The sequence below is a fragment of the Onychomys torridus genome, chromosome 3 (genome assembly GCF_903995425.1).
Source record: "Onychomys torridus chromosome 3, mOncTor1.1, whole genome shotgun sequence".
Classification (NCBI taxonomy): domain Eukaryota; kingdom Metazoa; phylum Chordata; class Mammalia; order Rodentia; family Cricetidae; genus Onychomys; species Onychomys torridus.
The window spans coordinates 142,368,654-142,393,820 of NC_050445.1; the positions used below are offsets into that span (position 1 = coordinate 142,368,654).

General features: G+C 48.6%; 2 protein-coding genes across 4 annotated transcripts; one reads left to right on the plus strand and one right to left on the minus strand.

The window, feature by feature from the left end:
- On the plus strand, positions 1 to 20,088 carry Nrip2 (nuclear receptor interacting protein 2). Of its 3 annotated transcripts, XM_036180875.1 has the most exons (6): positions 13 to 733; positions 5,338 to 5,487; positions 6,853 to 6,935; positions 7,693 to 7,814; positions 8,015 to 8,067; positions 8,319 to 8,771. In XM_036180875.1, the coding sequence occupies exons 1-6, from the start codon at positions 545 to 547 to the stop codon at positions 8,409 to 8,411; spliced, it is 690 nt and encodes a 229-aa protein (XP_036036768.1). In that variant the 5' UTR covers positions 13 to 544; the 3' UTR covers positions 8,412 to 8,771. The 3 variants fall into 3 exon arrangements, with proteins under 3 accessions (XP_036036767.1, XP_036036768.1, XP_036036769.1); XM_036180874.1 differs by lacking the exon at positions 8,319 to 8,771 and having other exon boundaries at positions 1 to 733; positions 8,015 to 8,311; XM_036180876.1 differs by lacking the exons at positions 8,015 to 8,067; positions 8,319 to 8,771 and adding an exon at positions 20,012 to 20,088 and having other exon boundaries at positions 456 to 733.
- On the minus strand, positions 10,835 to 24,656 carry Itfg2 (integrin alpha FG-GAP repeat containing 2). The gene is made up of 12 exons (XM_036180873.1): positions 24,466 to 24,656; positions 18,292 to 18,387; positions 16,912 to 16,953; positions 16,595 to 16,763; positions 15,218 to 15,357; positions 14,622 to 14,770; positions 14,146 to 14,243; positions 14,004 to 14,057; positions 13,797 to 13,888; positions 12,746 to 12,863; positions 11,611 to 11,784; positions 10,835 to 11,535 (listed from the first exon to the last, which is right to left on the minus strand). The coding sequence occupies exons 1-12, from the start codon at positions 24,559 to 24,561 to the stop codon at positions 11,432 to 11,434; spliced, it is 1,332 nt and encodes a 443-aa protein (XP_036036766.1). The 5' UTR covers positions 24,562 to 24,656; the 3' UTR covers positions 10,835 to 11,431.
- Positions 24,657 to 25,167: the final 511 nt, after the last annotated feature.

The window sequence follows — 25,167 nt, forward strand, 5'->3', positions numbered from 1 at the left end:
CCTCAAACCCTGGCAGCAGAGGAAGAAAGAGCTGGGTGGCTGACTGTCCAGAGACTGGGAGGGGGTCGGCAGAGCCAACTCCACAAATACAGAAGGGACAGGGACATGCTCGCCTGCCTCCCCATGCATACAGAACACCCCCACACACAATGGCATCACGTTCTCTCCGATGACTTGGCACAGCCTCCTGACAGTTTACAACACAGGCACTCGCTATCCACCGCCCACTCTGAACAGGACCCCAGAGCTGGATGCTTTGCAGCCTACCAGCTGCAGGCCCTGCCAGCCCTCCCTCTCTTCTAGGGCTGGGTTTTTCCAGCCGGAACCTCGCTCCCTCTACTGCAATTGCTGGAAATTGGTGTCTGACGCGGCTGCTCCTGCCTATTATTTATTTATTTCTTCTTTTCTTCCCGCTGAGACCCTCCTGTCAGAAGGAGAGCTGCAGTCCAGAGAAAGAGAAAGGCAGAAGCTGCAGGGGGAGCTGGGAGCAAAGAGGAGGTAGAGAGGACTCCCAGACACCCTTGTCTGCTTACCCCAGAGGACCATGAGCACCGGGCAGGAAGCCAGGAGAGAAGAGGGAGACTCCAGGAGAGGCCAGGAAGCCTTGCTTCGGGACCGAGCCCACCTGAGCCAGCAGCGCCGGCTCAAACAGGCCACCCAGTTCTTGCACAAGGACTCGGCTGACCTGCTGCCTCTGGACAGCCTCAAGAGGCTCGGCACCTCCAAGGACCTGGTGAGGCCCCTGGCCCTTTCTCTCTTCTCCATCTATATCCTGTGTCTGGGGCATGGGGAAGGTGGTAGAAGGGGTAGAGCCTCAGCCTTCAGATTCCTCTCTCCTGTTCAGATGAGAGAGATGGTCCAGTCAACTTGCAGACCCCAACATTCCCCAGATCCTCCATTGGGGATGTTTCTTGGCCTGGTGGCACTGAGGGTCCCAGGCTCATAACTCAGTTTTCCTCCCTTAGAGCCCAAAGCTCATCCTGGGGACAATAGAGAGTTATGCTGTTCAGTAGAAGCCTAGAGGATCTGGGAATCCTGTGGAATGGGCATATGAGGCCAGCAAAGCCTGGAGGATTTGTCAGCTTAGGGTTATGACTCCCTCCTTTTAGAGTCCTTCAAAGCTGCCCATGAATTAGCCTCATTCCTTAGACCTGCCCCCCCCCCTTTTTTTGCCCTTTGCCAGCATCAAAGTATTGAGGGTCTTCTTGGCAATCATGGTTCACATGGCTCTGACCTGGACTACCAGTCTCTATGTCTGTGTCCTTCTGTCCTTTCCTTCCAAACCACTGCAGCAATTCTGGCCCCAGAGAGAACGGGCTCCCGGGTTACTATAAGGAGTCGAGGGGCTCAGGGTCAGCTGCATACTGTTTTGCCCCCAGAGATAGAATGGTTAAGAACATGAGCTTTGGAGCTATCTTGTTTGGGACCAAATTCTGGCTGCAATTCAGAAAGTTATGACTCTGCCTCGATTTACTCATCTGTTAGAAGGGGATAAAGTGGTAAGAACCAGGCTGGTAAGGAGAGTGTTACTTGGGCTTCTCCATCCTTAGCATGGGGGCAGTGCCCGGCTAATAGGAACACCAGGGAATCTTCTAGCTATGATTCCATTTGGCTGTTGTGTTGGCATGAACACGGTTCTGTGGGCGCCACTTCTCCCCGGGGGGCAAACACACCCTCTGTTGCTTTGACTGACCTGTCCTTTCCTTTCTGTCCTACTCTTCGCCTGCGTTTTCCCTCTAGGAATCTCCTAACCCCATCCCAGCAGCCCCACAGAACACAGGAGACAGCTGAGGAACAGGGAGGGGGCAGGAAAGCAGGTTCTTTGGTGTCCAGGGGTTTGGGCTTTGTGCTTCTCCATATAATCCTACAGCTGTGGTGCCCAGAAGTTGCCCTGTGGACACTGACACCTCAGAGGAGCTGGCCGAACCTTTTGATGTCAGGGCTTCTACCCTTCCCCTTTGCCTTACCACCTCCACAGATCTATAGTATGCAGCTCCTGTAACTTTGGGAATGAAGGAGCAACAGTCTGCGAGCCCTATCTCCCTGCTTGGGATAGCTCTGGAACGCACTTGCCAACAGTGAGGAGGATGGAGTCACAGCGGAGAGAAGGGCATGGGAACTGCTTGGGCCCTGAGCTGGCTGCACTTTCCCAGAGCTAGCAACTTGTTGCCAGGGTCTCATGAGGCCACGGGTGGAGAAACAATCCCAGGCTCCCAGGGTCAGGTGGAGGAGTGTGTGGAGCCTGGGAGCCTGTAGCCATTCTCCAGAACCTTGATTTTAATTTGTTCAGAGTCTCACTATGTAGTCCTGCTGGCCTGAATTTGCTATGTAGCCTAGACTGGCTTACAACAGTTTCTTCTGACTTTATAAACAACAGGGTTGTATTTTATTTCTGAGATAGGTCTCACTACGTAGTCCAGGCTGGCATGAACTAAGTAGACCAGGATGACCTCATCTTTGTGGTGATCTTGCCTCTACCTCCTGGGTGCTGTGATTATAGGAGTGAGCTACCATTTGAGACTAAAACCAACCACTTTATTTTGTGTCTTTTTCCTTTTTCTTTATTTGTAGTACTGGGTATGGGTCCTTGTGCATGCTAGGCAAGTTTTCTATGACTGAGCCACCCCAAATCTCCACGCCAAGGAGGCGCTTATATGCTGACCTCGGCCCTGGGACAGAAAGATGAGCAAGACAGATCTGACTTGAAGGCCTTTCTAGGCTGTGGTGGGGGTGAAATCCAAAGATAACATCTGTGAGAACATGACCAAAGGAGCTATGAAGAAGGAAGAGTGAGGACAGAACAACCCAGAGGCCAGGCCTGCAGTCAGAGTTAGAAGCAAGGCCGTTACTCAATAGAGTGTGAGAACTATGCATTCAGACTGGCCTGGGGAGAATGGGAGGAGGGGTTTCCAGCAGAGGAGAGCAGGGGTGGAGCTTGGGGTGAAACAGGCTGGCCAGGCAAGAGGAGTAGTGTCACCAGAGCAGGAGAGCAGTGTGTGTGGATTATGCAGCAGACAGCAGCCGGGTCATCTAGGGATCAGGTTAGAAAATACAGAACTGGGTATACTGGTTCATACCTTTAATCCCAACACTTGGGAGGAAAAATAAAGTAGATCTCTGTGAGTTCAAAGCCAGCCTGGCCCACATATCAAATTCCCAGACAGTCAAGGCTAGCTACATAGAGAGACCCTGTCTCACAAACACCAAAGCAAGCAAGCAAGCGAACAAACTAAAAAGAAGAAAAACAACAAAAATGAAAACAGGCTGTCTCTGTAACAGTGTGTGCATATGTGCATGTGTGACATATTTTATACAGAAGAATAACGCGTAAAAAATTTTTTTCAAGGCAGGATCTTACTCTGTAGACTCTGACCTTGAACTCAGGGATTCACTTCTTTCTGCCTCCTGAATGCTGAGATCAAAGGTGTGTACCACCACACCAGTTACTTCCTTTAAAAAACAAACAAACAAACAAACAAAGCCTACAGTGAGCTTGAACTCATGGCTATTCTTCTGCCTCAGCCTTCTGAACATTGGAAATGTCTAGGTACACACCACCACATCTAGTTTGTACAGTTATTTTTACCTTTTACTTAAGCATTTCTCAAACCTGAATGTGCAGGAGTCTTATTGAAACAAGATTAGAGGCTGGGTTTGATGGCATATGTCAATCCTAGATCTTGGGGAGGCAGAGGCAGGTGTATTACTGTGAGTTCGAGGCCAGCTTGGTCTACAGAGTGAGATCCAGGACAGGCACCAAAACCTACACAGAGAAACCCTGTCTTGAAAACAAACAAACAAACAACAACAAAAACCAAACCAAACAAAACCAAACCAAAACAACAACAACAAAAACCAAAACGAAGACTCAGGGCCGGGGAGCAGCTGAGTGGTAGAGCATTTGCCAGGCATGTATAAGCTCCTGGGTTTAAATCTATGCACCAGAAAACGAACAAAATCCTTGATTCAGGAGGTCTGAGGCTCTGCATTTGGACAGGCTTTAGAATATCATTAAGGGGCGGGGGAGGAGGGAAGAAAGGGGGATCTGTGATTGGTATGTAAAATGAACAAAAAATTTCTTAATAGGAAAAAAAAGCAAACCAAATGAAACAACAAAACAAAAAGAATGTCAGTAAAGCTGTTGGTTTGGGGCAGGAGAGATGGCTGAGTTAAGAGCACTCTTCCAGAGGGCACAGGTTCGATTCCCAGCACCCACATGGCAGTTCACAATCATCTGTAACTCCAGTTCCAGGGGGTCTTCAGGTAACTTCACAGGCACAGGTATGCATATGGTGCACAGACATTCATATAGGCTAAACACTCATGCACATGAAATTATATCTATCTATAGCTACATCTCTGTCATCTATCTTTCTTTCCTTTTTTTTTTTTTTTTCTTTCAAGACAGGGTTTCTCTGTGTAGCTTGGTGCCTTTCCTGGAACTCACTCTGTAGCCCAGGCTGGCCTCAAACTCAGAGATCCACCTGCCTCTGCTTCCTGAGTGCTCGGATTAAAGGTGTGTGCCACCACTGCCCAGCTATCTTTCTATCTATCCATCCATCTCCATCTCTCTCTCTCTCTCTCTATATATATATATATATATATATACACACACATATATGTATATATATACATACACATACATATATACATATATATGTGTGTGCATCTTAAAATTTTATACATGTTGACTTGTGGACCACACTTCGAGTAGTAGGGCTTTAGCTAAGTCAGTGTAGAAAGACAAGTCTTGGAGGCAGGCTTTTCTGTGAGTGAACAAAGGTGTCCAGGGTTCCAACAGAATTGTGGGAGTCTGGGCACATCAGGTGTCCCTACAAAGGAAGGAAGCTGAGCTGTCAGAATACAAGCAGTGATTGGATGAATGGGGGTGGCAGCAGATGAGAGGTCAAGAATGATGGCTCATTATTCCACCCTGGACACTCTGTTTATATCTTTAGAAAAGTATCTTCCCTTTGAGCCACTCAAGCCCTGCTGGCCTTGTACTTAGCACACAACTGAGGATGACCTTGAACTCCTGATTTTCTTTCCTCTGCTTCCCAATTGCTAGGATGACACACCTGTTCTTCTACCAATGCAAGGCTTGTACCATACTGAAATTAGTTATGAGCCTCTGTGTAGGTGCTAAGGATTGAATCCAGGTCCTTTAGAAAAGTAGCCAGTGCTCTTACCTGCTGAGCCATCCCTCAGCTACTTTCTTACTGCTCCTCTGATCTGGGGTAGAGCTGGGGCAAGCATCCTGTGGTTTGCAAGGCATAAGGTGGGGAAGCAAGTAACCTGGATCTTAGATCTGCTTTCACTGTTCTGTGATGGAGCCAGCAGCCACACAGCGTGATCCAAAGACGCCTGGTGGAGGGAAACCAGAGGCGGCTTCAGGGGGAGTCTCCCCTGGTGCAGACACTGATCCAAGGCCATGACAGCAGCAGGACCAGTGGGACACAGGTTCCGGCTCTTCTTGTCAACTGCAAGGTAAGAGGTCTCCCAGGGCTCTTCCACTTGCCTGCTGAGCCTGCTCACTTCCCCAGCTCTCCTTTCTGCCTCCGCTGTCAAAAGGTGGAGAGAAGTCATTTCTCTCCTTTTCTGTCCCCACATCCGCTCTCCTGTCTGTCTTGGGTGTCTTCTCGGTGTAATGCCATCCGTCAGCAGCACTACGCTCCCATGCGTTTATCAAAGTATATTTAAGTGTGAGTATCCTTCACTGTGCTGCACACACTGGGAAAGTGTGCGCGAGTACAAAAGGCTCATGTTCCAAGGTGAGAAAAACTTTATTACTTTAAAAAATTTGTGTGTATTTGGGACGTCATGTGTGTGTGCGCGGTGGCCAGAGGGGCTGTTGGATCCCCTGGAGCTGGAGTTGCCGGCAGTGGTGAGCTGAACTCAGGTCCTCTAAGAGTGGCAAACACGCTTAGCTACTGAGCCATCTCTGTAGCCCCAAGGCTCCTCATCTCTGGAGCACCCTCTTGCTAGTGGCACATCCCAATAAATGTCCACTGCCTCTCTGCCCAGAAGTCTTATTTCCTGATCTCCAACCAACCCTTGTGCACATTCTTATTTTTTAAGGCTCACCTCAGATGCTGCCTCCTCCTTGAAAGCTTTTCTCTGTCCAGGAAACAGCCCCGTCCTCTCTATGTTCTGAGACACTCACCACACGATCCTTCTATAGGTCTTACAATGTGGAGTCATATTTCATCTCTTTTACACTGCTGAGGGACAGCATTCACTAAAGTATCTGCTAGTAACACATCTTACACAGCAGATGCTCAATAAATGTTTGAAACAAGAAAACTTATCTCCATATGTATGTATCCACGTGTTCACCCTTATGCCTGTCAGTATCCCAAGGCAGTGAACTTCTCTTCCTGCCTCCATTCTTGGTCACCCAAATCTGAGTATGTGCACACGAGCTTTGTCTTCTTAGCCTCCTCATGACCTGCAGCTCTTTGATGAGGAGGCCCCCAACCTCCCATGATTCTCTAAACAAGATGGCCATTCTGGCCCAGATCTTTCTCAACTTAGTGACTCACCACATGGAATACAACTTTTCTTTCTTTTTTGAGACAAGGTTTCTCTTGTGTAGCTTTGGTGCCTGTCGTGGATCTCTCGCTCTGTAGACCAGGCTGGCCTCGAAGTCAGAGAGATCCACCTGCCTCTGTGTCCTGAGGGCTGGGATCAAAGGCGTGTGCTGCCGCCACCACCTGGCTTGATTCCCTTTTGGGAGAGTCAGTTTCACTTCTGAGAACTTGTTCATTTCCTGCACCCAACTCTCAAAGGGAATGATCAAAGGGCCCAGTCCCCTCCTGGGGGACTCATCAACCCATCACTCTTTGTTTTCAGTGCCAGGACCAGATGCTTCGAGTGGCTGTGGACACAGGGACCCAGCATAATCAGATATCTGCTGCATGCCTCAGGCGCCTGGGGTAAGAGTGTGGCCTAAACCGGGGGACAGGAGTGGGGTTTCCTTCCTCTCCTTTTTTGTTTATTTTACTGAACCTAGACTGGCCTCAAATTCAACAACCTCTGCCTCAGCCTCCTGTGTGTGGTTTGTGTTGAGACTACAGACCACACTTGGGTTTGGCGTGGCGTTTCTTTTGGGGTGATGAAATATCTTCAAAGTATCTAGTGAAGATGGTTGCACTCTGACATACTACTAAACACCACTGAACTGTACACTTTTTGTTGATTTTTGAGACAAGGTTTCACTATGTAGACCAGGCTGGCCTAGAATTCTGCCTCCCAAGTGCTGGGACTAAGGGTGTGTTACTATGCCTCGCTCTGAACTACACACTTTTATGGAGTGAATTTTGCTGGGCCTGGTAGCTCAAGCCTATAAACCTAACATCTGAGGGTAAAAGAAAACTAGGAACCCAAGGCCATCCTTGGCTACACAAGATGTCTGAGACAGCCTGAGCTCCACAAGACTGTTTCAAAACACAGCTTTCCCCTATCAACCCAAACAAAACCAACAACCAAAAATGAACCTGATGGCATACAAACTGTATCTCAGTATATATTGTTTTTAAGTGGGGGAGGTTGGTCAGGCAGTTCTGGCAGGAAAGGGTAGAGTCTTGCCTAGGTCAGGGACTGGAAGAGAGCATAGATCAGTATTTGCTTTTTAACTGTAAGGGGCTAGGATCGGGGACTGTGGTGGCTATAACCCTTGCTTTCTAATCACAGGTTAGGGAAGAGGGTCCCCAAAGCCCCAGGTGGGGACCTGGCACCTGGGCCACCAGGTCAGGTGGAACAGCTGGAGCTAGAGCTGGGGCAGGAGACTGTGGCATGCTCGGCCCAGGTGGTGGGTAAGTCCTCCAGCCTCTTAACTCTTCTGCACGGGACAAGGGTGGAGGTTTTCAACATGTGAGCACACGGTCCCAAGACACTCAGATTATTAGCCACTCTGCTGTTCTCAACCCCGGGGTGGACTGGGAAGGAAAGGGGTGAGTGCTCAGAGGAGGTCGTCAGTCAGAGATGCAACCCCATTTTCCAATGGTTCCTGCAGATGTGGACAGCCCTGAATTTTGCCTGGGACTGCAGACTCTGCTTTCCCTTAAGGTAAGGCCCCCATGCTTGGGCCTGGCTCAAAATGCGAGGAGAGATGGATGGCTCAGGGTGGAGGCCAAAGTAGGCTGTCGAGGAAGATGGAGAAGTGTGAGACCTGGGACTTGCTTAGTCCCCAAAGGAACGTCCAGAGAATGGGTTCCCTCTCTGCAGGGGCAGGGGCATGGGGGCAAGGGGAGGCAGAAGGGGTGCAGGTGTGAGCTGGCAGGGAGGTGACCACACATCCTCCGGGGTCCCCATGGCAGTGCTGCATTGATCTGGACCGTGGAGTGCTACGGCTGAAAGCCCCCTTCTCGGAGCTGCCCTTCCTGCCTCTGTACCAAGAGCCTGGCCAGTGAGCACTGTCTCAGCCAGTCCCTGGGGCGACCCTGAGCCTTAGGGGAAGAGTGGTGTGCAGTGGGACACTGCTGAGCAGGGCGTCTGGAGACCACCCCCCCCCCCCCCCCCCCCCGCCCTCGCAGTTGCCACCCCTGTATCTTCTCCATAGCTGCCCTCTGCCCCAGGAGTTCCCACTGAGACTGTGACTCCAAGGTCCTGGCTTCCCTTCTCTCTTATCCCTTCCCAAGAGCACAGCGAAGTCAGTTACAGAAAAGGACCTACGGAAAATGGACTTTGTCCTGGCTGGGGGGTCGAGGTCACCTGCCGCCGCCACCTGTCTGGTAAACCCAAGCACTCCTCCACTGCCCTTACCACCACATCTCCCACCTCTAGGGCTCATCTGTCACAACCAGAACCCAGCTTGCGTGCCAGCCCCTCCTGGCACCTGCACCCATCTGCGTAGAGTTGGGTAGGAGTGACAAGTAAGTAGGACTTGGAAGTCTAGGAAGGTCCAGTCCCGGAGCTGAGCGCTTTCAGTCACTGTTCTTTCTGGGCTGCAGATGTCTGAGCGTCTTTCTGGCTGGGCTGGCGACTCTCAAATCATGGTTAGAGGAAGAGAGAATGGTATGCCTAACCCAAACTAGGGAACCGGGCCCCTTACATGGGAACTAAATACTAAGCCTAGGGTAGACCAAAGAGGAACCAGGACACAGCCTCACCTTCTTTTCTTTCAAGAGCAGGCCAGCTTAGTGTAAGTGCCATGGTACCTGGTCTCTCCTGACTCCTTCATCACCTTGCTTCGAGACCTATGCTCCTTCCCCAGTCTGCCCCCTACTGCTGCTGTAATGGCAGACCTGGCCCAGGGCAGGCCCTCAGCCTGCTTCTGCATTTGAATAAACACTGGTTCTCTAAGCCATGTTCTTCTCTGCTCTCTTCCTCTTACCTCTAGGAGCCCACAGCACCTCTGCCCTCAGACCCACAGGGAAAGTGTGAATGGAGTCCCTCTCCCAAGCTGGAATACAGGCTTGTGAAGGACATTTTACACTGTATGTGCTGCATAAAGACACAGGCAACCGCAACAAATCAGTATTTACCTCCATTGTGAGCAAGGGACTCTAACATTCTCCATTTTATTTTACTTCATTTCATTTAGTTCAAAAGCCCCGAGGATTGGGGAGATCGCTTAGTGGGGAAGAAAAGAGCACTTGTCACGCAAGCATGAGACCTCAAATTCAAGCCCAGCACCCATGTAAAAGGTTCAATTCCAGCACCCACATGGCAGCTCACACCTGTCTGTGACTCCAGTTCCAAGATCTGACACCCTTACCCTGACATACATACAGATAAAACACCAGTGAACATAAAATAAAAATAAATTATATATATATATATATATATGTAAAAAAATGCTGCTCAGATGCTTATAAACCTGGCACTGTGAAGTACCCACAGGAGATCACTTGTCTTACTTACATCAGCCAGCTATATGAAGCAGCAAGCCTCAGGTTCAGTGAGAGACCCTGTCTCAAGGGAATAAAGTGGAGGGAAAGAATGCAGGAGACTGGATTCTTTTGACCTCCATATGCCATCACCCATGTGTGCTGGGTACGCACATATAACACACAAGCCCTAGCCACAATCCATCAAAGGATTCTTAACTGTAACTGAAAAAATACTTACTCATAGCACACACAATAATGAGCAGATAAAACATAAATGGCTTAAACTATGTTTTTTTTAAGGTAGGGTCTTACTATGGTTGGTCTGAAACTTGCTGTGTAGATCAGGCTGCCTCGAATTCAAAGATATCCACCTGCCTCTATCATCCAAGTGCTGGGACTAAAGGTGTGTGCCACCATGCCGGGCTCAATTATATAATTCTAATTACAGTCGAGATCATAAACTTGTTTCAAATTGTTAATGTCTTTTCTGTTTGGATTTTTAAGATAAAATCTCCAAATGTGACTCACGATGGTCTCAAACTTGCTATGGAGCCTTGGCTGGCCTTGAAGTTATGATCTTCCTCCCAAGTACCGGGATTACATTGGCACATATCACAGAGGACAAGCTGCAGGTGTCTACTTTTTTTATAGACAGTAGAGTACTGGGGAAGGTCTCAAGCAGCACAATACTTTAGAACAGCCCGACAGTGGTGGCACATACTTTTAATCCCAGACTCAGGAGGCAGAGGCAGGCAGATCTCTGTGAGTTCAAGGCCAGCCTGCTCTACAGAGTTCCAGGATAGCTAGGACTGTTTCACCAAGAAACCCTGTCGCAAAAAAAACAAAAACAAAACAACCAACCAAACCAAACCTTTAGAATATGGCAGGGCCGAGGTGCAGCTGAATAGTAGAGTGCTTGGCTAGTGTGTGCAAGGCCCTGGGCTCCACTTCTGAACACACACACACACACACACACACACACACACACACACACACACACACCAACCAACCACCATCACCACCAAAACCAGAGAGAGAGACAGAGAGAGATAATGACAAAATGAGAAAGCCCTGACCTAGTTGCTTCAACAACTGGAAGAACACAGGAAGATGAGACGGAACATGTCCCGAAAGATGCCCTTAAACAAACACTCTGCCATTCCTGTAATAATTGCTGCTGTCAGCTGCCTGGAGCTAAGCTGGGAAAGTCGGCACTCAGCGGGAGCAGGAGGGGGGCTCACTTCCACTGCTCCCCTAGTCCCTCAGGCCTGCAGCTGGTGTCCTTTCAGGTGCTGGCACCATGGGAAAGGTTTGCTGCCTTTTCTCACCAACGAGTCTGTTTTCTGCACTGACAGTGAGGACAGGAGGAGGGAAGCACAGGGCCCGGGTGATTTACAAGACTGGGATCCTGGGACCCAGGTGGTGACCACGGGGCACTCATCAAAGGCTCTCGGGGTGCCACCATCCTTCCATGCTGAGAGTCACGTCCCACTCCACTGTAATATACACTCCCCATCCTGCCAAGATCATGGATCACTTTGGGGTAGGGTAGGGGCTCAGAAGGATCGATCCTTCACCAGCTAACTGGCCAAGCCCAGCTAGGTGGGGTCCTGGAAGCTTGAGGGGGTACACTGTGGTGGCTGGTCCGGGTGGTAGAGAGTCTGGTGAAGCAGGGTACAGACTGCAGAGAGGTCATCAGGATCTGAAGGCCAAGAAGAGACTGGTGAGAGGCTGCTGGGCCTCCAGGTACAGGGCTCTTGACTTTGTTGACACTCACCCACACCCAGCTCCTGCAGTAGGCTGTGGTACTCAGGCTCAGCCTCCAGCAGCTTCAACAGATTAGTGGACTCCATCCGCTCCAGCTGCACATCCCAGTACACGTAGATCTTCTGATTGAAAGTGACATATACCAAGCAGGGGCTGTTGCGGCCGTCTTTGCAGGCATACTGGCCTGGGAGATGGGGGCAAGAAGACAAAGGTCAAGACTTAGTCCTGGTGTTGGGAGGAGGCCAAGGACAAGAAGACATCAGAGGCAGCAATATTAACCCTCCACAAATATCAATCAACAAAAGCCTTTTCCTACTTCTTCTCTGTGAAGAACTCAGTATAATACATAAAATGGTAAAACATATAGTGCATTCTACATATGGAAAAGATACAGCACCCCAAAAGATGTATTTGTAGGTCTTCTCATCTCAGTGATAGTCTGGAGTAAGAGAGACAGCTAGCTAATGCAAGGGGCAGGTTAACAAAGTAGCCAGAGAAAAAGGCTTTTCCTGGCCTGTTTCTTTCTTCCAAAGCACACTGCAATCTTTCAAGTATCTGGGGTGTTTTCCCATTTATTTTGGGGTCTGGGAGACTGAGCCCACAGCTTTGTACATGCCAGCCAAGGCTCTACCACTAAGCTATACTGTCAGCCCATTGCCATTTTAGTAGCCAGATATATCTCTGTCACCCAAATAGCTACTACAGCTTTCCAAAGCCCCCAGTTCAGGATTACAGCCATTACTCTGAAGTATTTTCTTCAGCCTGGCATGCTCAGCTGGAAACACCCTCCCACAGTCATCCCATTTTTACAGAAGACCAGGTTCAATTCCTAACATCCAACTGTCTGTAAAGCCAGCCCTAGGGATATGATGCCCTCTTCTGGCTTCGGTGGGCACTGCATAGGCATGGTACATAGACATACACTCAGGCAAACACTCAGACACATAAAAACAAATAAATTTTCCTTCCAAATTGAAAAACAACCTGTCAAGATGGCTGTGGGATACCCATCACCCACCAATGAAAGCAAAGGAAGCCATTTGTGTGTGAAGATGTCTATCGGGCTACACTGAATGGGAACAGTCAGTCACTTGCCAGCACATTTACTAAGCTTGAGTAGCTGAGCTTAGAGGGCGCTGTCCCACCTGCACAGAAGGCACGGATATTTTCATCCACTTGGAAGCGGACCACGGTGCGGTTGTGATCGATGATATATGTCTGCCCATCCCAGGCACACGCCACCACCTCCTCAAGCCCATTGCCCTGAAAAAGGTCAAAGACGGTGCCAGAAGGGTCAGGGGCTAATCCCTAGTCAGATGTAGTGCCAGAGGCCAGCCTGGGCTCCACAGCACATAGCAAGATCCTGTGTCAGAAAGGAAGATGTGACGGTGGGGCGGGGACCCTGGGTGGCAAGCTGTAAACTGGGGTATCTCTTCTATGTGCCAAGTGCCATAGGGCACTCAGTAATCCACTTTGCTAACGTTCAAAGCAACACTATGATGCAGACATTATTCTGTTTTATACTGGGAAATTTCTTCTGAGAGGGATAAAAAGCCACTTGCCCAAGGTCACAGACAGGGGTCTGTTCTACTAGTCAAAGCCATCCAGCACATACCATGGTAGTGTGACCAAAGCAGGCCCATCTGTCAATTGAGGGCTACCGTGATAACAAACAGACTCATGGGCAAGAAGAAAAGCCCACAAGATACAGCTATATTCATGACTAATAGCCCACTTCTAGACCTATAGCCTGCTTTCTTTAGGGCTATTATTTTGGCTGAAAGGCATGAGAATGATTTTCTGGTAGCTTCATAGAGAAGTATTAAAGTCTGCACTATAAGGTCATACTTGAGTGTAAATAGAGGGGCACACTCGTTTCAGGTCTAAGATAAAGGCTTACTATGTTGACTAGGATGTGAGAACAGCTGCATTTAAATGCCTTCTTGTGGGGCTGGCATGATGGCTCAGCAATTAGAACACTGGTTCCTTTCTGGAGCACCTGGGTTTGATTCCCATCTACAAAGTGGTTAACAACCGTCTGTAATTGCAGTTCTAGGGGATCTGATGCTCTTTTCTGGCCTCTGTGGGTACCAGGCACACATGTGGCACAAACACACACATATATACAGGCAAAACATCTATACACATAAAAGTAAATAAATAAATGAATCTCAAAAAGGGAAAAAGTCCACTCACTGTGACATCCAGCTTCTCCAGGGCAAAGAGCTGGTGATCCACCTGTACAGACCACAACAGCTTATCTGCTTCTTGCATCAGCTTTAGCGTCCCTGCAGGAAGAGAGTTTGTGTGTGTGTGTGTGCGCGCGCGCGCGCGCACGCGCTGGGCCTTTGAGCAGACCCCCCTTAGGCAGACACCCACCTCATCCAGCCCAGGATTACTCACCATCTAGGGTACACAAGGCAAAGAGGCCGGAGTTACCAGTTGCAGGGTTATGACCTGTGGGGCGATGGAGAAGGATGGGGGCAGGGCCCTGGGGCTCCTTTCTCCCAGAACTGCCTTGTTCTTCAGCTCCTTCCTCCCTTACCTTGTTTGATGTTGCCAATTAGGTGAGTGGAGACGTTCTTGTTGTGGATCCGGCCAGATGTCTGGTGCAGTACTATGTCCCGAGCAGCTGGGGTTTCCCTGTGGGTAGAAGAGACTGGGTCAATGGGAGCTGACTTCTCTAGCACCTTTACATCCACCATCACTGCAGGGGCTTTGGTTTCGGAAGCCCACCTCTGACCCTTTCTGACTCATGCAGCAAATGGAAGGAAGGTGAGGGGGCTGCCAGGCGGGAGTCCTGAGACCAGAATCCAATGGTGCAATCTCCACAGAGACAGGTGCACGGTGCTCAGATGCTGTGCGGTTAACAAAGCCCAGGGCTCCCAGTCTAGACAGTCTTCTCTAATGGGGTCAAGTACTTGGGCTGCAGCTTAGATGGAGCCCTGGCACCTGCAGACCTGCCTCACCACCATGTCACCCTGTCCCTACTTGGATGCACCCACCACCCCACCCCCTTACCTACTGTCTCCTGTGGCCTCCTCAGAGGCAGGAGGGGAGCCAGTGTCCTTGTTCCAGGTACACAGTAGAACTGCATAAGCACACCCTGGCTGCGACACAACCAGCTCAGGCACACCCAGAGGCCCCGGGGTCACAGAGAGACTGTCTACCTGCACCAGGGAACAGAGTCTTAATGGGGGCCAGATCAGGAAGGAAGGGAGACTCTGTCACCAGTGTCCCCAGAACCAGGGGAGACAAGGGCAGGGCTTCTGAGAATCACCCTCCAGTTTGATGGGGACAGGAGGAGTTCTGAGGTTCATGAGTCATGTCTGGCACCATCCCCTCCACAGACCATTGCTTTCTGCTGTGGGCCTCTCTGGCCCCAGACCTGGCTCACACCACACACCTTCACATACTGAATTCTCAGCCACCATTCTTTGCACCCTCTACCTGTTACTCGAACTCCACTGGGACCTTCCCTGGAAATGACCCGGATCTCTCTCAGCAAGGACATTTTCCTTTCTTCCCTTCTAGATGGGCTCCACTTTCTACAAGCCACTTCTGGGAGGCCTTTTCTGTTCACTGGGGCTTTTAGGTCCCCAAGCTCTGCTTCTCACCTGACCCTCCAGCATCCACTTCTTGAGGGACACCAGCTGCCCTGTCAGGTGCTCAGGCCCCTCAGCCATCTCTTCCCAGCGGAAGGCCCGCACCACACGGTCTGTATATCCGACCACCAACTCGTAACACCCATCTGCATCTGCAGGCACAGAAACAGTGGATCTGTAGCAAACCTGAACTGGTCTGCCTGGGCCATGGCCAGCTTTCCATAGCGGACATTCCCAGCGCTTTCAGTTGAGTGCAGCCTCACGTCAGTCTCCTGGGCCATTTACCACATCTGTGGTTATCGCCCATCCCTGCTTGGCCTTGTGCCCATGCAGTTTCTCACTCAGATGCTACACAGGGCCCATTATCTCTGCTCTCTGCTTCCTATATCCACGGCATAGCACCTTGACCCACCCCACACCTACTACCTAGACAGCTGCTGTCAGTCAGTAGCCCCATGTCTCTACAGCTCACTCTCCTGCCACTTTCAGCTCTTTACCAAATGACACCTTCCAGCAAGAATGTCCCTGACACCAGGCGGTGGTGACGCACGCCTTTAATCCCAGCACTCAGGAGGCAGAGGCAGGCGGATCTATGAGTTCAAGGCCAGCCTGGTCTACAGAGTGAGTTCCAGGACAGCCAGGGCTACACAGAGAAACCCTGTCTCGAAAAACAAAACAAAACAAAACAAAAAATAAATAAATAAAATAAAATAAATGAAAAAAAAAAAATCCCTGACAACTCCATTTGGGCCTCTCAGCAGTCGAGAGTACTTGCTGCTCCTCCAGAGGACCCTAGTTAGGTTCAGAATACCCATGTCAAGTAGTTTGCAACTTCCTGTAACTCCAACTACAGGAGATTTGACCTTCACTTATGTGCATACACCCCCACACAAACCTACATATAATTAAATACAAATAAATCTCTAAAATTGCTGTCTCTACCTTGGTATCTTCAGCCCTCTGTTTATTTTATTCATAGCACTTACTACCTTCTAATATAGTATGGATTAACTGATTTTGGGCTGGGATTGAACTCAGGCCTGGTAGATGCTGGATAAGTGTTCTAATCCTGAGCCAATTTCCCAGCCTCATTATTTAATTTTTTTATAAAATTTATTCTGTCTCTTCCTAGTAAGATCTAAGATGGTATGATATTTTTGTTTGCTTTATTTACTTTTGTAATTCTAGAGCATAGAACAGTTCCTAGCTCATAGCAGGAGCTCAGTAACTAGGCATCAAAATACAACAAATAAAAATAAAGTAAAACAAAATAAAAAGAGAAAAAGTAAACACAAAACAAATGTACAAAATGGACCATCTCTCTCCCTCAGCCTAGTCCCTCAGCATCAACCCTAGGTCCCTCCCTACTCTTTAGCTGCTCATGCTCACCGATGTCGCTGATCAGCATGACCTTGGTGTTGGCCGGGATGTGCTGCTTGAAGACAGGACGCTGCTCCTCTCCAAGAGTTTCATGGTGCCCGGAAGCATCCAGAGCCTTGGTGGATGTCAGGTCAAATAAGTGAAGCCAGCCCTCTGCACTGACTGCCACCACCAGGTTCTGGAAGAGAGAGAGGTACAGGAGAGGTGCACATGTTGGGGAGGGAGGCCAATGAGCAGATCTCAAGGGCCAGAGCTGACATTCCCAGGGAGTCACAATGGAGACGAGGACTGGAGTTCCATCCTAGCCCGAGACGCCGAGTCCTTACCTTTCCTTTATTACACACATCTCCAACACCAACACAAGTCAACTGCAAGAAAGAAGGGGAGACTGATGGCAGCGACACCAAGAGACCGTTTCTTCCTACTCACCAAAAGCTTGTGTCATGTGACCTATTGGAACAGCCTTTATTAATAAACACATTGAGTTATATAGTTCGGTTTCTTCATATAGCAATATGAAGACCCAAATAGATAAAAATTCAGACTTAGGAAAAAAGGGAAAAAATCTGGCTGTGTGGTGCACACCTATACTCTTCCAGCACTCAGGAGGCTGAGGCAGAAGAACTGTCATGAATTCCAGACTAGCTAGGACTATATAGCAAAACCTCGTCTTATAAGGCCTCCCACCCCCTCAAAAACCCCCACTAAACAGGAAAATAGCCTGGTTATCATACTTCTAGATTATTCCAATTATCATCCCCATTTTTTATTATAGAGTCATATACTGTATAAGGACATCTTAGTCAACAGCACATCACATATATTATGGTGCAGCTGTAAGATCCCATTACATAGTTGGGTATCAATTAAGAGGCTGAGGCAGGAAGACTGAAAGTCTGAAGCCTGCCTGAGCTACACAGCAAGACACCAGCTCATAGAACTAAGGTAACACAGTGGCTGTCTTAGCTAATGTAAATGCTGCGGTGGTCACCCAGTGATCAAAGAACCTAATGATGCATTTCTCAGACCATGTCCTTGCTGTTAACTAATGCATGACTGCACTGCATACTATCACACAATCTTAGGCAGCCTCCATAAAGCACAAGTTCATTCTACAACATAATGGACAAATTAATTGTCCTTTTTTCCTGTCAAATTGACACAAGCTACAGTTATATGGGAAGAGAAAGCTCAACTGAGAACATGCCTCCATTAGATTGCTTGTAGGCAATTTCTTGATGAATGGCTGATGTGGCAGGCCCAGCCCTGAGCAGGTGGTTCTGGGTTGTATAAGAAAGCAGGTGGGTAAGCAGCTCCATGTTCTCTGAGTTCTTGCTTACAGGTTCCTGTCTTGAGATCCTGCCCTTACTTCCGACTTTAAGACAGACTATAAACTGTAAGCTGAAATAAGCTCCTTCCTCCCCAAGTTATTTTTGTGCTGCAGGCCTTAAGAATATGAAAGAGATTCAGCTATATATGACCTTTATCACAGCAACAGAAAGCAAACTAAGGCAAAGTCTTGTGGGAGACTTGACAGGGGGACAGATGAGAACAATTCCTGGGCTTAACTCCCCACCTCCCATGGTCAAACAAACCCTGAAGCGGTAATGCAGCTGAGTTTCCAGGGAATTCCTTGTGGGACTCCTTGGCAACCCAACACAAAGGCATCCCAGCTCTTCCCAAGCCCCGCAGAGATGAATACTGACCATTCCCTGGCAGGAGCAGGTGAGCCATGGCCGGCTGTCATCATCCTTATACACAGACAGTTTTCCACTGGTGTCTCCCACCACCAGTTCATTTAACTGCAAATGGAGGGAGAACAATGTTAGGAAGGGACTCTATGAAACCTCAGTAACCCCTTACCAGCTTAGTTTGCTTTTGGAAAAACCATGACATTATGAAAAAACTCGGATGGGCTGTAGGGGTAGCTGCGTTGATAATGTGCTTTGCCTAAAATGCCTGGGGCATTGTTGCTGGGTGTGGTGGCATGCCCTTTGATCCTTCCCTGTACTTCAGAGGCAGAGGCAGAGGCAGAGGCAGGAGGATCACTGTGAGTTCAAGACCAGTCTGGTCTATAGACTGTTTCAGGACATTTAGGGCCACATAGTGTCTCAAAAAACGAGAAAACAGGCATCGTGGCACACACCTGTCATCTCAGCACGGGAGGTGAAGACACGGTGTCTAAGTTTGAGGTCATTCTCTAGTTACATAGCAAATTTAAGGCCAGCTTGGACGCTGCCTTTAAACAAGAAGGCATTGAGAGGTATGGCAAATCTGCCTGTGATCCCAGCACTCAGGAGACTGAAGCCAAGAGACTGATACCAAGTTCAAGGCAACCTGGGTCACACAGCAAGAACATGTTTCAGGGAAACAAATCTTCTGAGACTGGTTGCCTGGGTGCTGGGGTGGCTCAGGAGCAGAGCAGTTGCCTGGCACAGGTTAAGCAAAAGGAACTCGACAACAAACAAACCTTTTGGGACCAAGGCAGCCATAGTTTCCCAGAACTCACTTCCGTGTATGCACAAAGGAAAGGCTCTACACAAGAGCAGTGATTCAGGTAGGTCGGCTATGGGCACAGCTCTCTGTCCAAATGCCTGGCCTCGGCTACTCTCACTTGTCCATTACAAATAGGATATGTTTTGAAAACAGTCCAATAGTGAACTTTGGAAGAATATTACTTCAGACCTCCTACTCTGTCAGAGGTCAAAAATACAAAGCCAGTTCCCAGGGCCCCATCTCTTCTCACAAGACCCCTCAGTTTCAATGATTCATGTGTATGGGAACACAGAGGGATAGATCTGTTTGAGGGATCGGGGCCCGAAAGCATTGCTGGTGCCAGCATCCTGGCTCCGAGAGAGGGAGGGCCCTTTCCCGGAGCCTCTCCCCCACCACTGCTAATCCATTTGGGGAGTTCCTCATGATTACCACGTGGCTCCAACCCCAGCTTCTACAGTTTCCCGTCTTCTCTTGGGAAGAAGACAATGAATGTCTCTCCCAAAGAGAAAGTTAAAATTAGATTCTTAAGAGATCAACAGCAGGCCAGGCAGTGGTGGCACATGCCTTTAATCCCAGCACTCAGAAGGCAGAGGCAGGCGGATCTCTGTGAGTTCAAGGCCAGCCTGGTCTCCAAAGTGAGTTCCAGGAAAGGCGCAAAGCTACACAGAGAAACCCCGTCTTGACCAACAACGGTAATGGAGCTTCATGTGGTGTGCCATGGATCTGTTAGAGCCAGCTATTTGAGGGACTCCCTCCCACAAAAACCAAAAACAACCCAGAAGAAATTTGAGACAAACTGGGGTTGACGTAATTATTGACTTTTAAATTTGTATTTTTAATAGTTATGGGAGTTTTGTGCAAAGTTATACAAAGAGAAAAACAAAACAGGGAGTATCAGGTTATAGAAGCATATATTCTGCTTTATTACAGCCCCCCAGCTGAGGTCTCGATTACAGCCTGCAGGCACCATGGAGAGTGGATTCTTCGAGTAAGGGTTCAGAGAGCAACCGCTGGTTTAACCCTGACCTTCTGATGCCATTTTCACTCCTTCTCTCACGCTCTTTGGTTTTGAGACAGCGTTTCCTGCGCAGCCCTGGCTGTCCTGGAACTCACTCTGTAGACCAGGCTGGCCTTGAACTCACAGAGATGGAAGGTATACCCCACCACACCCGATTTCTCTCTCTCTAAAAGATTTATTTTTCTTTTATGTATATGGGTGTTTCGCCTGCAATGTACGTCTGTGCACCATATGCACGCCTGGTGTTCTCAGAGGTCAGAAGAGGGTGTCAGAGCCCTGGAACTGGGTACAGACAGCTGTGAGCCCTTGAGTGCTGGGACTAAAACTGGGGCCTCTGGAGGAGCAACCAGTACTCTTAGCCAAGCCACCTCTCCAACCTTGATTACACTTTTCTTAGAAATTTTAAGGGTTGGGGATTTAGCTCAGTGGTAGAGTGCTTGCCTAGCAAGCGCAAGGCCCTGGGTTTGGTCCTCAGCTCCAGCAGAAAAAAAATTTTAAGGCAGAAACTTGCGAGCCATATCCACGTAGGGTTGTAAGTCTGCCTGCTTTTCTGGATTATTCAGAAAAGTGCAACTTTTCCTTGCCTTTCTGTCTTGTGTGCCATGTGTCTGGCCTTGTTTCCAGATAAAATGGCATGGCCTTTCCCTTCTCCTCCTCAGGCAGCTGCTGATGTTTGACAGTTTCCCTGCCACTTTTTTTTTTTTTTTAAAAAGTTCTAATAAAATTGTCTTTGTGCTTCCAAAACAAATATTTTTAAACTTACAGACATTTATTTACTTGTGTGTGTGTGTGTGTGTGTGTGTGTGTGTGTGTGTGTGTCCATGCACATACATATATGTGCCATGTGGTGTGTGTACAGGTGTACAGGACAACTTGTGTCAACCCTCTCCTTCTACCATGTGGGGCCTAGAGATCAAACTCAGGTCACCAGACCTGGTGGTAAGTGTCGTCTTTATCTGCTGTCCTTGCTTACATTTTTCATGTATCAAGTGCTGAGAGGAACCCACGATGGTGTGCATGCCTATAATCCCAGCACCAGAGGTTGAGGAAGGAGGGGGGACTGCAAATTCCAGACCAGCCTGGGGTAGGTACACTGTGAGACTTTATCAAAGAAAGAGAAAGCAGAAATGCAGAAAATGCTCAGTCAGCCCTCCCCCCAGTCTCCAGGAGGCCTCCTTGTTGAGCAGGACCTCTGTTTTGAGAACCACAGACACAGAAAAGGAATCACAAAACAGCACGTAAGTACACTGAGCAAGCAGATGTGACTCAGGCAGCTGGAGGCAACATGTGGGAGAGGACATTTCCAGGGTGGCTGCCTGCTTTCTAGCCCTTGAATGCTTCTCATCAGATCTGCGCTCTGACAGCTTAGCTCTGGCCTCACCAGGTCACACAGTGACACTAAAGGACCCCAGAGGGAAGGTCCACTGTGTTCAGGAGTGCTGAGTGAGAAAGGTGTAATCTTTCTGCGATCTGCTTCAGTCTCCCAAAGGCTTGCTGGGCCATGTCCAACCAGGCTTCTGTGGGCGGTCCAAAGCATGCTTGATTCCTGGCTTCCCCTCTACCTCAGCAGGAAATAAATCACCTTTAGAGACCTTTAGGTTAAGGGTTTATCAGGTTGATAACAACCTTTGTCTCCCAAAGCTCCAAATGTTTGGGGACCACAAACCATGTGTTTTTTTGTCCTCTCCTCCCCCCCCTCCCCCAGGGTTTCTCTGTGTTGCCCTGGCTGTCCTGGAACTCACTCTGTAGACCAGGCTGTCCTCAAACTCAGAGATCCACCTGCCCCTGCCTCCTGAGTGCTGGGATTAAAGGTGTATACCACCACCGCCCAGCACACAAACCATGTTTTATTGGTAGTTTTGAGACAGCATTTCACTATGTAGTCCTGGATGGCCTGGAATCTGTTATGCAGATCTGGGTGGCCACAGACTTGCAATGATGTCCTCCTCTCTCCCTTCTGAGTGCTGAAATTACAGATGTGTACCACCATGCTTAGCAGTGATGTTTTCTTTTTCTTTGTTCATTTTTGGAATGGTGGTGGGGGAGGAATGCAGGGCCTCACACATTCTCGACAAGTGCCCTACCACTGGGCTAGACCCCCACTATAATAATGTTTACCTACAGTCATGTACTAGAGCTGATCATTTGCTAACTAGTTAACCTTTCAACTTCTTCCATCTTCCCCCTAAGAACACACAAAGCTCTGCAGTTGGCTGTGGAACAATCACATTTGCTTTGTCTTTTTTTTTTTTTTTTTAAATAACACTGGAACTAGCACCTCCATCGTACAAGATTTTGTTTTTCACACTTGCCTTCCCTAACAATTTTATATCAAAAACCTGAGTTTGGTACCTGGGCAGCATCCATATGGTAGATGTGAGAACTAACTCCTGCAAGTTGTCCTTTGACTTCTCTATGTGCACTGCGGCATGTGTGTGCGCTCACTCTGTCACTCACACATGCAAGTAAGTAAGTTAATACAATTATTGACTGTGGGAGATGAAGAGATTGACTTAGGGGTTTAGAGCACTAGCTACTCCTGCAGAAAACCACTTTTGGTTCCCAGCATCCACATGTCAGCTCACAACCACCTTTATGGAATTTATAGTAATGGCCCTCACAGTGTAGGTAAGAAAAATAAGGACACATAAATTGGAGTTGAACCTCTGTATCTGTGGGGTGTGGTTACAGGAACTTGGTAACCATAGAGGAGTGTTTGGACATAACCCCTTAGACATTTTACTTTTTTTTGGAAACAGTGTTTCTCTGGCTGTCCTGGAACTTGCTGTGTCTTGAACTCAGAAATCAGCCTGCCTCTGATTATTTTGGGGATTAAAGGAGTGTGCCATCATGCCCAACTTAATTCTTACTCTTTTATTTATTTCTGTGGTATCAAAGAATTCAATTCAGGGCGTTGTTTATGGTTAGGCAAGTGTTGGTAGCTACATCCTCAGGCTGCTACCATATACTTCATTCATCTCCAGGGCTATATGAATACAGACCCGTGCGGCATATAGCTTGGTCGACGGTGGGCTCCATATGTCAAGATAAATACCGTTCAGATTTGTATAAGCACACACTATGATGTTAGGACTACAAAGTAATCCAGCAATGCACTCCTCGAAAGCATTCCCTTCACTAGGGCTGTGGTTGCTATGCCGTACTCTTTAGGTAGTGGTATCAATAAATGAAATCTGAACATGTTCACTACAGACCCATTTCCTTCCTCTTCAAATATTTCCTATGTGGTCTGGTGAATCCTGAACTCGTAACACTGGGACTGGGACGGCTGCTAATACTGACAACACTAACAGTTCCAGATCTTTAACTGTATGCCAGGATGTGAAACGATGCGTCTCACCTGCTAAATCTAAAAAGGAACAACTGCCTAGGAAAGAAAAGAGTTGGTGGCAATTGCTTTTGTAACTCAACAACGGAGTAGCACTACAAAGTCGCCGGACACCTGAGTCTGTTCTGGGTAGAAGCCGGACTGATCAAGACCGTGGGGTGGGTATCTGCGGCGGATGGGCTGTTAACAGAGAAGTCTACCGGTCGATTCCAGTGCGAGAGCCAAGAGCAAGAGCAGCAAGCGCACAAGCCTGGCGGCACAGTGGTTGGGAGGGGCAAAGCCATTGGTAGCGCGATATTATTAAGTGAAATTTACAGGTTAAAAAAAAAATTGGGCCGGGCGGTGGTGGCGCACGCCTTTAATACCAAAGTGAGTTCCAGGAAAGGCACAAAGCTACACAGAGAAACCCTGTCTCAAAAAACAAAAACAAACAAACAAACAAAACAACAACAACAAATTGGGCTTTGAAGGGTAAAGAATTTTGAAAGGGTATTTGGACTCGGGGAAGCAATAATATAGGAAACCTGACCACTGCTTTACAAGATTAAGTCACTGAACTGGGCAAGAGGACCAACTATCCACTACAATGATTAATAATAATAAAAATAAAAAATGGCTGGAAAGATGACTCAGCGGTTAAGACACTGGCTGCTCTTCCAGAGGAACAGGGTTCAATTCCCAGCACCCACGTGGCAGCTCACAGTTGTCTCTAACTCCACTTCGAGGGCATTCAATGCTCCTCTTCTGGTCTCCAGGGCACTGCACACACGTGGCACATAGACGTACATGGAGGCAAAACATTCTACACGTAAATTTTAAAACTGAAAAATAAAAAAGAACTATTCCAGAGGTTCTAGCCCAGTTAAGCCGCGAGCAGTGTTGTTCAAGGACTGGAACTATCAATCAAGATTTTCTCTTCCAAACGCCATGTTGGCTCCAGTGCGCACGCGCACCACATGCCACTTCCCACCCCTCGCCCCGCCCAAATGCAGTCATTTGCAGTGCGCATGCACTCACTGTGTCGTTATCGACGTCTCCGAGGCAGATGGCGTGTGGGAACAGGCTCCCGCTGAAGTCCAGGGCCACGCGCTGCACGTAGCTAACCGACCTCATGGCACTCTGGAGAGCTGAGGTGCCGGGCCACCGCGCCAAACGACCCCCGAGTCCTCGCGACAGCCGCGCGCGCGTTAAGGCCACCAAGCCGGAAGTCTACGTCAGCGCCTGAGCCTCCAGTTCCGGCTTTCTCCGTCTAACTTAGGGGAGGAGGCGGGCCTTCCGTGCACGAGCCGACCTGAGCCCTGGGGCTTGACGCACAGTCAAGCCATCAGCAGGGCTTATTAATTGCTGTCATAATTAACAATTTTATATTTCCCAACAGTTCTTTTACGAAATTACCCAATAGTTGTCAACACAACGTAGTGGATTGCAACCCACATTAAAAAGAGGCCAGAAAGAGCTCAGCAATTAAGAGCACTTGCTGCCCTTGCAGGGGACCCAAGATCGATTCTCAGCCCCGACATGGCGCTCGCAGCCATCAGTAATTCCAGTTTCAGGGGATCGCAAGTCAGACGCCCTCTTCTGGCTTCTCAGACACCCACGTGATGCACAGATCACACGCAGCAAGACAGCCATCACAAAAAATTTAAAAATATGAATAGAAAAAGACCCTAGTAGTATATAGTATTATTTCGTGAAAGTTTTGCTTCAGTTGTTTATATT